At 41.8% G+C, this 13272-nt stretch overlaps 1 protein-coding gene across 1 annotated transcript in view; it reads right to left on the minus strand.

Moving 5' to 3' along the window:
- Positions 1-13272, minus strand: part of LOC146801933 (matrix metalloproteinase-18-like) — a 30042-nt gene that overhangs the window by 8002 nt on the left and 8768 nt on the right. Inside the window, exons 2-4 of the mRNA XM_085621455.1 lie at positions 5139-5383; positions 4891-5039; positions 4087-4212 (exon numbers count right to left, since the gene is read on the minus strand). Of these exons, the coding sequence (XP_085477581.1) occupies positions 4087-4212; positions 4891-5039; positions 5139-5383 (520 nt within the window). The remainder of the gene's footprint in view (positions 1-4086; positions 4213-4890; positions 5040-5138; positions 5384-13272) is intronic.

The raw sequence follows: 13272 nt of genomic DNA on the forward strand, positions 1-13272 counted from the left end.
ATGTGCATATATGGTCGTTAATAAATCAATGACCTACCTGCCGATGTATTTGCTTGTCCAACTGTGTGCTACTAAATGTCTATAAACAGGACTTGAACCTTTGTAATTCTATTTGTGAGCATTATGAATTATAATAAGGATTTCAGAAGCTGCCTTTTTTATTTTAATGAGTTGCTATGCTACTCACTTGCGCAGAGGGTAGTGAGTTGCATAATTTCAGTTAATCAGCATCAAAGCGGGTTACTGTATGATTAGTTACATCTCAAACTGGGCAGCTCCAAATGCATGTTTAGAAGTTGCCTACTTTCCCTAGAGGCTAGGGTCAAGGCTCCCAGAGTGTGGGCCAGGACTGCCATTTGTGCTGGGCTTCAAATCAAAGGGTATTTATCAAAAACGAAAATGATTAAAAACCTCAAAAGCAGGTACAGGCCTGGGGCACACTTGCCCTCGAAGAGAGTCTGGCTAGATCAATGTTCTTTGTATGTGTTTGAATGTAACAAGTAATTAAGGGCCAGATGCATCAACAATCCAATTTGCGATTTCCTAATTGCGAATTATTGCGATTCGCAATTAGATAATCGTAAAATAGAATGCATGAAAGTGTGTTTAACACTTTCTGTGATTCCTAGAGGATCGAAAATGACCTACCTCATGAATATTAATGAGGTAGGTCGCAATTTGTGACCCCCTAGGAAAAGGGAAACGGGATGCTTTACAAAAGAGAAAATGAAAACTTTTCCTTTCATTTTCTAAGAGCAGGCACTGGTCCGTGGGACCAATGGCTGCTCTTAGAAAATGCATTTACAGACATTCACAAAGGGGAAGGAGTCCCCCTCCCCGTTTGCGAATTGGTTACCACCTATTTGAAGTAGGTGGTAAAATGCAAATGTTTCGCGACGACATTTCGGTCGCAAACCATTCATGCATACCGATGCGAAATTAAGAAGAGACACCCTGAACACGCCCCTTCCTAATAGCGCATCGCAAAATAGGGTTTGCTGCATCAGAAAGGTATTTTTTTACGTTCACAAATGGCTGATTCGGCGAATCGGCCGTTTGCGAAGGTAAAAAATACTTGATGCATATGGCCCCAAAAGTGTTTTAGTGTATGCCATTTGGAATTGTATATGTTTCCTGTGTCCCTCCAGCTCTTACTCTCTCCTCCCTGTGTTGTGTGCTCAGTCCTTCCGGTTCTTCCCCATCTTGGATGTTCTCCAGGTTTTATTCTTAATTTTCTGCTTCCTGACAGTTGAGAGCAGAGGCAGTAGTGAGGCAAGGTATTTTGCTGGTTAGGTCTACCTTCAATATACTTGATAAGTTTCGCTTCCTCAGCTTTGGTTCTTATCTTTACAAGTCAATAAAATACTCACACATTCACACAGACATGCATAAACAGACATGCCCACCCTTACACAACACGTCATACCTAAATATACCAGGAGGAGCCATTGGCTGTTATAAGTGCGTATTTACTATTCTAACTCCACGCGAGATGGGGTGGGTTGAACAAAGAACAGCAAATAAGATTGTTTAGTCACTTGATGAACTTGCTCGAAAGTACCTAAATACACTACAGAAACCCGTCCCGATTGAGCATTGAGCTTTGCAGACATGGTGTTTATGTGGTTTAGTCAGGGTTTTCAAACACTGTCGGCATCAGTCTGGTCCTCACAGTAAGTGATAAACATGCTGCTCCTTACTCAAATATATACACATTCACACACACACACTCCTAAATGGTGTGCATTATATATATATATATATATATATATATATATATATATATATATATATATATATATATATATATATATATATATATATATATATATATATATATATATATATATACATATATATGACGAAAACATCAAAACCTGGCTTGGCAGTCGCACCAAGACAACCCAGCCAAGGACCTCAGCGCGCTCAGCTCAGCAACAATCAGGACCGCATTAAATGGTGAAGCAGTGAAAGTTTATTCAATAGAGAATCGCCACCAAATAGTCAGGCTTAGTGCCCTCCATGACACGTTTCACTCGCATCATGCGAGCTTGATCACATGACATATGTATATATATATATATATATATATATATATATATATATATATATATATATATATATATATATGGTATTCAATGTTATATTGAATAATTGATTGCTTTTATAACATAAACTATAGTGAAATAAAAACACATATTTCACAAAGAACCATAAAATATTGAGAAAATGGATTTCATCATTATATTCATAGCCTCCAAACTACTCTATAGATCCTCAACATTGTTGAGTCACTATAATTATGTGGAAAGGTTATCTAAGTAATAAAGCAGGGTTAGCTAAACAATGTGGCAAAATAGGCAAACTGTGTGGCATATTCTCTGACAGCATTACTTTTATCCATTTGAGCTACAAACAGCGTTTTCAGAAATCTGCAAATTAAGCAGCAAATTATGTAGTAAATGTCATAAATATATAATTATGTGGTGGAGGCTGTTGCCACAGAATCAAAGAAATGCTCTGGCCTTCGCCTTTGACAGTGGCTTTAGCAACAACGTATTCATGAAAGGTGGATCTAAACATTTGAATTCTAGTCAGTCCCTATTGCTAGCTGCACTATGATGAAAACAGCTTTTTAAAGTTAACTACTCCAAAATAGACATGAAGTGTAAACAAAAAGCATAACCAGTAACAGGTGTCATGTGGTTCTGTTTGCCATCTCCTCCGGATTGTGGTAACATTTGTAAAGCACCTCATCCTTTGGGTCTTGTGTTTTTTAGGTTGAGCATTCGAGACCTCTTGTATATACTTTAGTATATGCTCGACCTCTTGCATATACTTTAGGATGTACTTATTATATATAATATATATACACTTATATGTGTGTGTACTTTGTGGGCTCCGGAGATCAGCCCTAGTACTTGTCTGCCTCCGCGTAGGGACTTTTTTTTCTGTTCAACTGCCTCTATTTAACTGTTTTGATAGAAAACGACCAGCAGAGGTCAGTAAAATACCAGAATTGCTTTCTGCCGAGGGACTTTCTTTGTTTTATTTTTCTGGCAACTGCCTCTATTTAACTTTCTTGATAGAAAACGACCAGCAGAGGTCAGTAAAATACCAGAATCACTTTAGCATTCTCTAGATTCCAGTCTATAGAAATTGTCTTCCACGAGCACCCGTAGACAATAATATTTTTCAAATCTTGTATTTTCAGTGATATGACCACCGAAGGCCCTGATTTTATATTAAAAACAGAGCCTTGGAGTATACTTTTTCCCGCTGAATGACAATATTTCTCTCCATGTGTTCTCATACCTGGCGTGTCACGCAGTTTGGTGCTTACTTTCCCTCCATGTCAAAGAACAATAGATGTTTCAGCCCCCAGGCTAATGTGCTGCATAGCTAAATACATATAAGGTCCCAAAGGCGAGACCGATTGCATTGGCATTTCATAAGAAGGTTCACCTTAATCCATTCTGAAGGAAAACATGGAATTAATCTTATGCATGCAGCGTTTTGGTCCTGTTACTCGGACCTTACTAAAAAACTGTTTATGGCTTTCCTTACCATAGAAATAACAAAGTTAATAATGGAATATCTGGCTATAAATTTGAAAATAAAAGAGAATGAAATACAAGCTACTCGCTATCACAACGGAACATTAGGCAACAGCATCCTATAAGCACTGATGGGCCTATTTACATGCCTCTTGTGCCGCCGTTGCATCACTTTTTCCCATGATAAAAGTGACGTAGGAGCGGCACAAGGGGCTTGTAAATAAGCCCCTGAGTGAGCACCCAAATGGGCTTATTTACAAGCCCCTTTCGCGCCGCTGGTACATCACTTTTCCCCATGTTAAAAGTGACGCACCGGCGGCGCAAGGGGCTTGTAAATAGGAGTCTTAAGTGGAGTATCCTGTATGGGGATCCTAGAATCAAACTTAATTGTATTACAATGGAAAACTATGAAAAAGAAAACCAAATATTGAGTTTAAAATAAAATGCTTTACGTCAAACACGTATCTTATATTTACAAAAAACGTCATGAGATACGTACAAGAGAAAGTGAAGGAGGCTTATAACCTACCATCTGTTTTTTTTGACCATGTTTCATCTTCATCAAAGTGGACGTCTCCACCTACACCATATCCAGGATCAAAAGCATGAGCCAAAAACTCTCCTGGCCCATCAAAAGGCGAATTGTCTCCATGATCTACAGTAAAAAAGACATAATTGTTTGACAGTTACTGCACAGCCACCAATAGGAACCATCTCTTTGAATTTAATGGGCATATTTATTTCCTAGTTCCAAGGATGGGTACTGTGCAGATAGAAATGACAGGAGAAATGTGTAAAAGTCTTGTTTTATGACCTTGTGTGCCTTTGCACTATCTCTTTACCTGCAATTCTTATGCAATTTTGTTGGCTATACCATCGAAATTACTCCCTTGGTCAAATTTATTTTCCTATTCTAATAAAAAATCTAGATTTTTGAAAAGAGATCATAAATAATGCTGTACCTCTTAAATATTGAGCAGGGAATATAATGGAACCCTAATATCTTAGACAGAATATTGAGGGACAAATTATCGAATGGTAAGTAAGCACATATGTGCCTTGACAATACATATATATAAATCTTCAAGGTACGTAAATGTGGAGTTAAGAATAGTAAATCTATACCTTCTCTACATGCTCCTAACTTTCAATTTTTTGTCCCTTGATATTTTGTCAGAGGTTTAATGACGTTTCCTGGTTTTCTCATACAGTTTGTTAACAAGAAGGGTTGTGTGGCAGACATTCCTCTTAAAGTAAATAGAAAGGTCCTGAGTGGCACTTTTGTAGCCAATTCAAAGGTACAAATGGCAAATGATTTGACAAAAGGACTTACCTCCAGCCACAAAAGAGATTTCAATGTCTGATGTGGCCTCATATATCCTGGTGAACTTCAGGGGTGTCACATTGCTCCAAACTTTAAACGCTTTCTGGATTACCTGCTCCACATCAGCCTGTATCATATCTGGTGTGAAGTTTAGAATTCTGAAAATGAATGCAAGCCAGTTAGTTTCCCATAGAGTGTAGATTTGAATCAGCAGAGGGACATCTCTGAAGAACTGAAATAACCCTGCTTCTTCCTACCTGTATGTGAGGTTAGTTGTTTCCCACTTTGAATGACTTTCCGAGGTAACATAGTTTGCAATATCCGGGTTTGCACACCGCGGTTGCTCCATTATGTCCACCGTGGCCGGGTCCAGCTTCCCAGTCACCTCCAATCCAAAGAAGTCTTGCATTTGCTTGAGCTTTTCAGAGAACGGATTACTGCTCTTCATCCGTGTGTTAGGCCTATCCACAGTTTCAAGGTTGTAATAGCTTTTCAAGTATTTCTGAAAAGGAAATGGGGTATTTAAAATCTGGATTTCATAGGCATTGAGTGAAAAGTCATTAAAAAAGATATTTGTATTCTGTGATGTGCAGTGCCTTAAAGGTTGGCTACAAAACATTCCATTCTGGATGTCCTCTGGAAATACTCTCCATGGCCAGCTGGGCTTGAGACTATCAAGGGTTTAATATTGACGAGCCATAATATTGTGGCAGAAACATCGACTACAAGAAAATCATGAAGGGAACAACATTCAGGCATGTATTATGTTCATCATACTTAGCTTTAGATGTATGTGAGTTGGAGAGATATATCTGCTAGGTACGTAGAGTTAAGAATTGTAAATATAAATATATATAACACATTTTTAAATCCAGAGCACTACACAGTCATTCTTTCATGGTCTGTCAATGTAGTAGATCCAAGACTTTATTGTCGAGACATCCAAAGTTCAGTGACAATCAGGTTATTGTCAAAAGATGAAACAGCCGACACGTGTTTCGTCCTGGACGATTTTCTCAAGGCTTTTGATTGAAAGAATACATGATATATATATATATAGATATATATATATATATATTCACTGAAAAAACCATAGGTTTCAGGGGTGTTATAGTTAGCTGGACTTTTCACTTGTACAAAACCATTGAAATTCCCCCGTTATAGTTAGTTCAGCTAACTATAACTCGCGCGCCCGCAATGCACTGCTGATGACGTCACATATTACATCACTCATGACATGGTCAGTGACATCACTCATGACATCACTGATGACATCTCAAATGACATCACTGATGACATCACTGATGACATCATCCAGTGAATGTGTGTTTTTCTGAAAATTAAATATGTTTTATATATGTATATCTCAAGGTCGATGGAAGAATAAATGGGTATATAAGTGTCTAAATGGATGATTTGTTTTTGAAAAATTGATTGTGTAACTGACTGATTAAGTGTATCATAGTGAATACATGGCTTAGTGAGTAATGTTTAAATATGTAAATATCTGTATCAGTCTCTCACTTTGTGTATAAGTGGCTGCATGGGTTGGTGAGTAGCTACATGGGTGTCTATATAGGTTATTAGTTGGTTTTTTGAGTATCAGTCTGAGTGTCTGCATGGTTCGGTGGGGGGTATTACGTAGTGCATAGGTGCATGAATGAGTGACTCACTGTTTGTATGTGTTGAACACAGCATGTGTGCAGGACTGTATGGGTGGATGAGTGTGTGTATGGGTGTGTTAGTGAGTGAATGACTGTCTCAATAGTGTCTTTATGAGTAACTACATATGTTTTAAACTAGTATATGTGACTATTGGTGTATATATGTGAGTATATGTGAGAGTGAGAGATTGAAAGAGTTCCTGTATGAATAAGTATGTGTTTCTATAAGTGATTGTTTAAAAGACTAAGTATGTGTAAGTTTCCGTAGAAGTAAGTATGGTGGTGTGTGTATAACTGTATATGCAAGTAAATGTATGTTTGATTCTTTATTAGCATGAGTGACTATGTGTGTGAGTAACTCTATGGATGAGTGGCATTGTGTAACAGGATGTATAGGTGTATGAGTACATATGATGAGTGAGTACATGTATGAGTGACTGTATAGGACTGTTGGTGAATGAGTGGATGTGTATGTGGATCTTAGAATTACTGAAGAGGTTGTTGTAACTGGTATTGGTATGTCCATTGTTTTGAAAATTTTAGTCTCTATTTTTGAATGTGTGTATCAAAGGTTATATTAGGGTGAGAGGAGGTCTGCCACTCTATCACAAGGATGATGTCATCAGTGATGTCATTTGAGATGTCATCAGTGATGTCATGAGTGATGTCACTGACCATGTCATGAGTGATGTAATATGTGACGTCATCAGCAGTGCATTGCGGGCGCGCGAGTTATAGTTAGCTGAACTAACTATAACGGGGGAATTTCAATGGTTTTGTACAAGTGAAAAGTCCAGCTAACTATAACACCCCTGAAACCTATGGTTTTTTCAGTGAATTTCTGAGGTTTTTTAAATGCTAATTCCTAACTATAACGTGCCTGAAACCTATGGTTTTTTCTGTGAATTTCAAAGGTTTTTTAAATGCTAATTTCTAACTATGCCTACAGAGATAGGACATGTGAAGAAAGAAGAAAAAATGCACAGAAAGAAACAAAAGAAGTGCAGAAAGAAGCAATAGAAGTCCTCAAATACGAAGATAAGTGCAGGAAGAAGGATAACGTGCAGAAAGAACAAAAAGAAGAGCAGAAAGAAGCCTTGTTGCAAAATCATCCTGTACCCTCAACTTTTTCAGACGGATACTGGTGGTAACTGAGTCTGACTAACCAGTCCTAGAGCCAGTGCTATGTTAAAAGACACTTAGAATACAGTGAAAACACCTACATACACTAGGGAACATTATGCGTTGGGGTCCCCCTGTGATTAGCATGACCTCCTCTGTAGGCCCCTAGTATATAATAGGGCATGGGGATTAAAACTACCTCTTAAAACAGGCCACAGGGCGTTTATGCACACGTTAACTCAGGCCCCGTCCCCTCCATTCACCACTGTGTAAACACGCCCTGTGTCCATTTTTAGTTGGGAGATTAAGTTCATTTGAATCCTGAGGGTCCCTAGGGTCCAACTAGCCCACTAGGTACCTCCAGTAAGTGCCACAGAGCTGCGTTGCAGAGAGGTGTAAAAAGTGGCACGGCCTGGACCACCTCTCTGCAATGCAGCTCAGTGGCGCTTACTGGAAGCACTTGGTGGGCTAGTTAGCCCCCAGGGGCCCTCAGTATTGAAGGGAAATTATATCCCCAATTTAAAACGTGCCATAGTGCGTGTTTGCACACGTCACCTCAGGCCCCGTCCCCTCCCTTCACCACTGTGTAAAGGCGCCCTGTGGCTGTTCTAAGTTGAGAGATTAAGTCCCCTTGAATCCTAAGGGTCCCTAGGGTCAAACTAGACCACTAGGTACCTCCAGTAAGGGCCACAGAGCTGCGTTGCAGAGAGGTGTAAAAAGGGGCTTGGCCTCAGAACACCTGGCTGCAGCGCAGCTCCCTGGCGCATACTGGAGATGCCTGTTGGGGGCGCGTTTGCAGAGTGCTGCACGGAGGGGGCATGGCCTCCGGCACGATGCCAGTCTTTTATTTATTTTAGTTTTTTAAGAAGGGGGGCTGTTTGGTTCCCCTTCTTATTCTAATTTATTGGCCCTGATGACCCCATCCCCCAGGGCCAGTCTCCTAATTATATTTTTTTGACCCCAATCCCCAGGGCCGGCCACTGTTTTTTAATATTTTTCAAAAATATATATTTATAGACACACCTAGGACATGCTGGACAAACCGTACGTACCTATCACCATGACGATTTGCGTGATATTCATTAAAAGGCGACTATGCATGTAATGAATCCACGTGGAATGTATTTACACCACTAGTGAAGCTCTGACATGTCTGATGCCCTACCGTGCCTAATCCTGGTAGACACCCTTGTCGTTTATTTATACAAACATGGGTAGCTATTGACGGGCACATTTAATACACATGCACACCAAGCCATTCAAAGGGGATTCGACAAAAATTCGACCAAAACTATGCAAGAAACCCCCCTCACGGTTAATAAAACACACATCCACTGCCGGATGTGTAATACTTTTTATTTTACTCTCTGGAAAGGGGACGAACATCACTTGAGAGTCACAGCGTGCTCCTGACAGAGCCCAATGCTGTGTTACACCCACCATTGCCTGCCGAGTGCCACACACCTCTGTGTTGTATTCCACTAGCTAGTGCATATGCTATGACACTCTCTAGCCCATGTGCACTGTAACACCACCCCGTGAATATGTCATGCCACACTTGTCTTCGCACGGGTTATATTGCCCCATCTAACGTGCCTTTCTCGATGCCTATGTTATAACGCACAGTGCTATGCCATACATATTACAATCTGGGATCCATATCTTTGTCACAGTGCATATGCAACGTTACACTCCCCAGCACATATTTTATATTACAACTTTAGAGACTAGTTAGGTTACACAACACTGCCCTGTGCATATTACACTCCAAGGCGCATATCGCATAGCACGCGCTAGTGCCTGTGCTATCTCGCGCTCTCCAATGAATCTGTCATTGCGCACAATGTATTGCATATTATATTTCACGCCCGGTTCATCTTATATCACACTTTTTGGTGCATAGTTTATACCATACACTATATCTAGTTTTCATTTTCAATCGTGCTCTCAGGACTATGTTCTATATAACACTGTGTTCACCTACCCTTTTCACGGGCATTACATTTTGCGATAGGGGGTGGAGGGTCAGGGGGTATTTCTGCCAAGTGAGCCCGGAGTCACAGTCACAAACGTCCTCTTCTTCCTGAATAAAAGTGAGATTATGCTGCATACTTGTTCATATTTTAAGTAGTTCGCACAGACACAATGTTATAGAAACAATAAAGTTCCTAATACCCGCCTTCTCTGAACAGTTAGCTTGCTGCCCCATCCCCTTCCTCCCTATCCTCTGTTGTGTGAATCCATGGACTAGCCTCCTCCCTCCTGCCATGCATGGTCTGATGTGCTGCCACTGCCCTCAATTTAGTATGATGTACCAGTCCACTCCTCCTGCCCTCCATTGCCCAATTCTATGCCCCATCATTGACCTCCTGCTTAAACTCTGTGCTTAGCTTGCTGCCCCTATTCTCCTTCCCCCTGCCCTCCGATGTCTTTGTGCATGCCCCTGCTCCATCCTTTTTGCCCACCATGTCCCATGGACCTGCCACTCCTATCTACTCTGAGTGTTCTGTTGAGCTGCCACTCCCCTCCCACCTGCCTAGCATTGTCAGATGACTGTAACCTGTCCCTGCTACCTCCACCCTGCCTGTCCACATGCCATGCCCCTATCCTCTTCCTCCTGTCCTACATGGTCCATTGTACTGCCACACCCTTCTGCCCTCCCTGGTCTGTTGTGCTGCAACTGCTCCTCCTGCCTGCCCCGTGTGGTCTGTTGTGAGGTCCCTTCCCCTGAACTTTCTTGTCTGTGCACAGGTCCTGACCCTCCCTTCTATCCTCCATCGTCCTTTGTGCATGCCCCTCCACCCTCCTTCTTGCCCATCATAGCCATTGTGCTGCCACTAACCTTCCCACTTGCCATGCATGGTCTTCTGTGCTGCCATGGCCCCTCCCACCTTCCCTGTGTGGTCAGTTAGCTGCCCCTGACCCCCTCCCACCTTCCCTCCATGGTCTGTGTGTATGCCATCACAGTCTCACTGTTGCTCTTCATGGTGTGTCTTGCTTCTAGTGCCCATCCTGCCTGACCTCCATGGCTATCTTGCTGCTCCTGCCCTGCCCCCTTGCCCCCAGCCCTACTCCCTCCCTCCTGGCTTGTCTGTTCCATTGTAATGCCCCTGATCCGTCCCTCCTGCCCTTTATGGTCTGTTATGCTGCAGCTTTCTCTCCTGTCTGTCCATTATTGTCAGCTAGCTACCATTGCCTCTTGCCCCTCTGTTCTCTGTTGTCCATGTGCATGGTCCTGTCCCCTCCCTCTTGCTTTCTATGGATTGTTGTGCTGCACTCCCGTCCTGCATGCCCTGTGTGGTGTATTGTGCTGCTGCAAACCCTGATGCCTGCCCTGCAGGGTCAGTTTGGAGCACCTCTCCATGTCCCTCCTGTCCTCTGTTATCCAAGTCCATGTCCCTATCCCATTTCCTTCCATGATCCAATGTACCATACTTGCGAACATTTTGAACTTGGTAAGAGGGAGATTTTGAAAAAAAACTGGGGTATTGATTTTCCCCTTTGAGTTACATTGAAAAAGAGGATATTGTAGACAGGAGACAGATCAAATAAAGCCCATTTGAGCTTAAAAACATTGGACGTTTCCTGGCTGAATCGGGTCTGTTGGCATGTATGGTTGTACTACCATTGCCTCTTCCTTCTGCCCACAATGGTCTATTACATTGCCACAGCCTTGAAAGAGGGTAGATTTTGTATCACAGGGGGCCCCTGGCCCGTTCTGTCCACACCTGAAGTATGAGACCCTTGTCCTTGCCCTGCCAGCTGCATTTGTAGGCCGTATTAAATTGACCAGCGGGTCCTGTGTTGCTATATAATTATCCTGAGACATCCTTACCACTCAGCCAGCATAAAACCCCTGTGTAGGCCCTTCTGTTCAATATGTAGGCCTCTTTGTTAAATTGACCATAGCTCTGCAATTTTAGTGTATAGCAGTCTGAAGGCAGGTCTGCGAGGCCTTCTTATCCAAACTAGTAGCCCCCACCCTACCCGAGTGCTCTGTGCTCGGTATCAAAGTTCAACATCCCCCTGAAGCTGTCGACATACAGTAGGCTCCATCCTGGACTGGTACTTGCTTCCTGGGCAGGTTTCCCGCTTTTAAGGAAGTGGCAACCGCAGAGCGTCAAGTTAGGAGAACTGAGGAGATTTTATACATGAATATATTGAATTCCCGTACAATACCCATTATTTTCTGCTTGCTCTATGGAACTTACGATAAGCGATTGCCTGAGAGACTGACTTTTTCACCCAGTCCATTGTCAGCATTAAGTGGGTAAATGACGAAATGTCTGGTAATATCTGCAGACGAAGCTTTTGGGTAGCATACGTAGGTAGATGTAGCGTGCAAAGGAGCCCACAAAATGATATAAAAAGGGAGCACCCACAGATATCGACGGACTACCTCGCCGTCTGTATGTAGGTTAACAGGCAGTGCAGGTTTTCCCCAAGAGCTGGGAGCTCTTGTCTTCCTTTGCTTAAAATGTCTTGCTCTGCTTTGCTTGAAGTATCTTATTCTATTTTACCTATATGAAATGTCATGTTATGTTTAACCATTGTTCTCTTTACTTTTGCATTTAAAAGATTTTGTATTGTAATTGCAGGAATGCTTGCTCTAAGAGTAAACGTGAGTGTTCCTAGGTAACATTTTCCTTGGTGTAACTTGTTTCTCATGATGCATTTATAGATGTGTTTTCTCTCTCTCTCTGTCAGTACATTAATTGAGATACAGAGAATATTATGACAGCTGTATGATTATCTGGATTCTGTATTTTGTACTTTATGTCTCTATTCTGCGGTTTCTTTGAAGTTGCATCTTCTCATTAAACTGCCATTGTATTCTGCCTCCAATTCCATGTCTCATATGTCTGTTTTCTTCATTTTTGGAGCAAGCGTTCCTAGGCACCCCGGCTCAAATTAAGGTGCCCCTTTTGTCCCTGACTCACTCTCCTGCTCAGTTCTGTGGTGGCTCCCGGGGATCTGGGGACCGCCCCTAGCTTCCTTGACCCGTAATAGATCTTCCCTCCAACAGCCTCTCTTGCAAGTCCTGTATTGTTGGTTTGTTGCCCCTGCCCCCCTTTCCACTGCCCTCCATAGTCTGTTGTGCTTCCACGGCCCTTCCTGCCTGCTCAGTGTGGTTAAATTGTTGCCTTTGCACCCTCCTACCTGCCTTCAATTTTCAGAGTCCGTGCCCCTGGCCTCTGCCTCTCAACAGTATCCTAATGAACAACTAGATTGCTAACATTCTATATTTATTACAAAAGTGTGGAACGCCTGACATCATCTTGATGTAATCAAAACTGTAATACCTAGAGCATTTCCTTTAGAAATTACATATATGAGAGGGTCTTATTGGCATCAAAATTATGGTTAGTGCTCTAAAAGACTAAAATAAGGACATTTTTTCTGAGTTTTCAAATAGCGACAAAGCACTTTTAAATTATTTGTTATCTTTATGTTTTTTTATCCAGTTGACCACTTGATTAAATGTTGCACTTAGGGGAGAGGATGTGGTGTTACTTCCAGAACTGCAGACTTTGCAACTGGGGAACCAGGTTGAAGTTTCTGCTTCAGCTCGACATTCTGTGATTCTGGTCAAATCACTTAGTCT

The sequence above is a fragment of the Triturus cristatus genome, chromosome 8, assembly GCF_964204655.1.
Source record: "Triturus cristatus chromosome 8, aTriCri1.1, whole genome shotgun sequence".
NCBI lineage: Eukaryota > Metazoa > Chordata > Amphibia > Caudata > Salamandridae > Triturus > Triturus cristatus.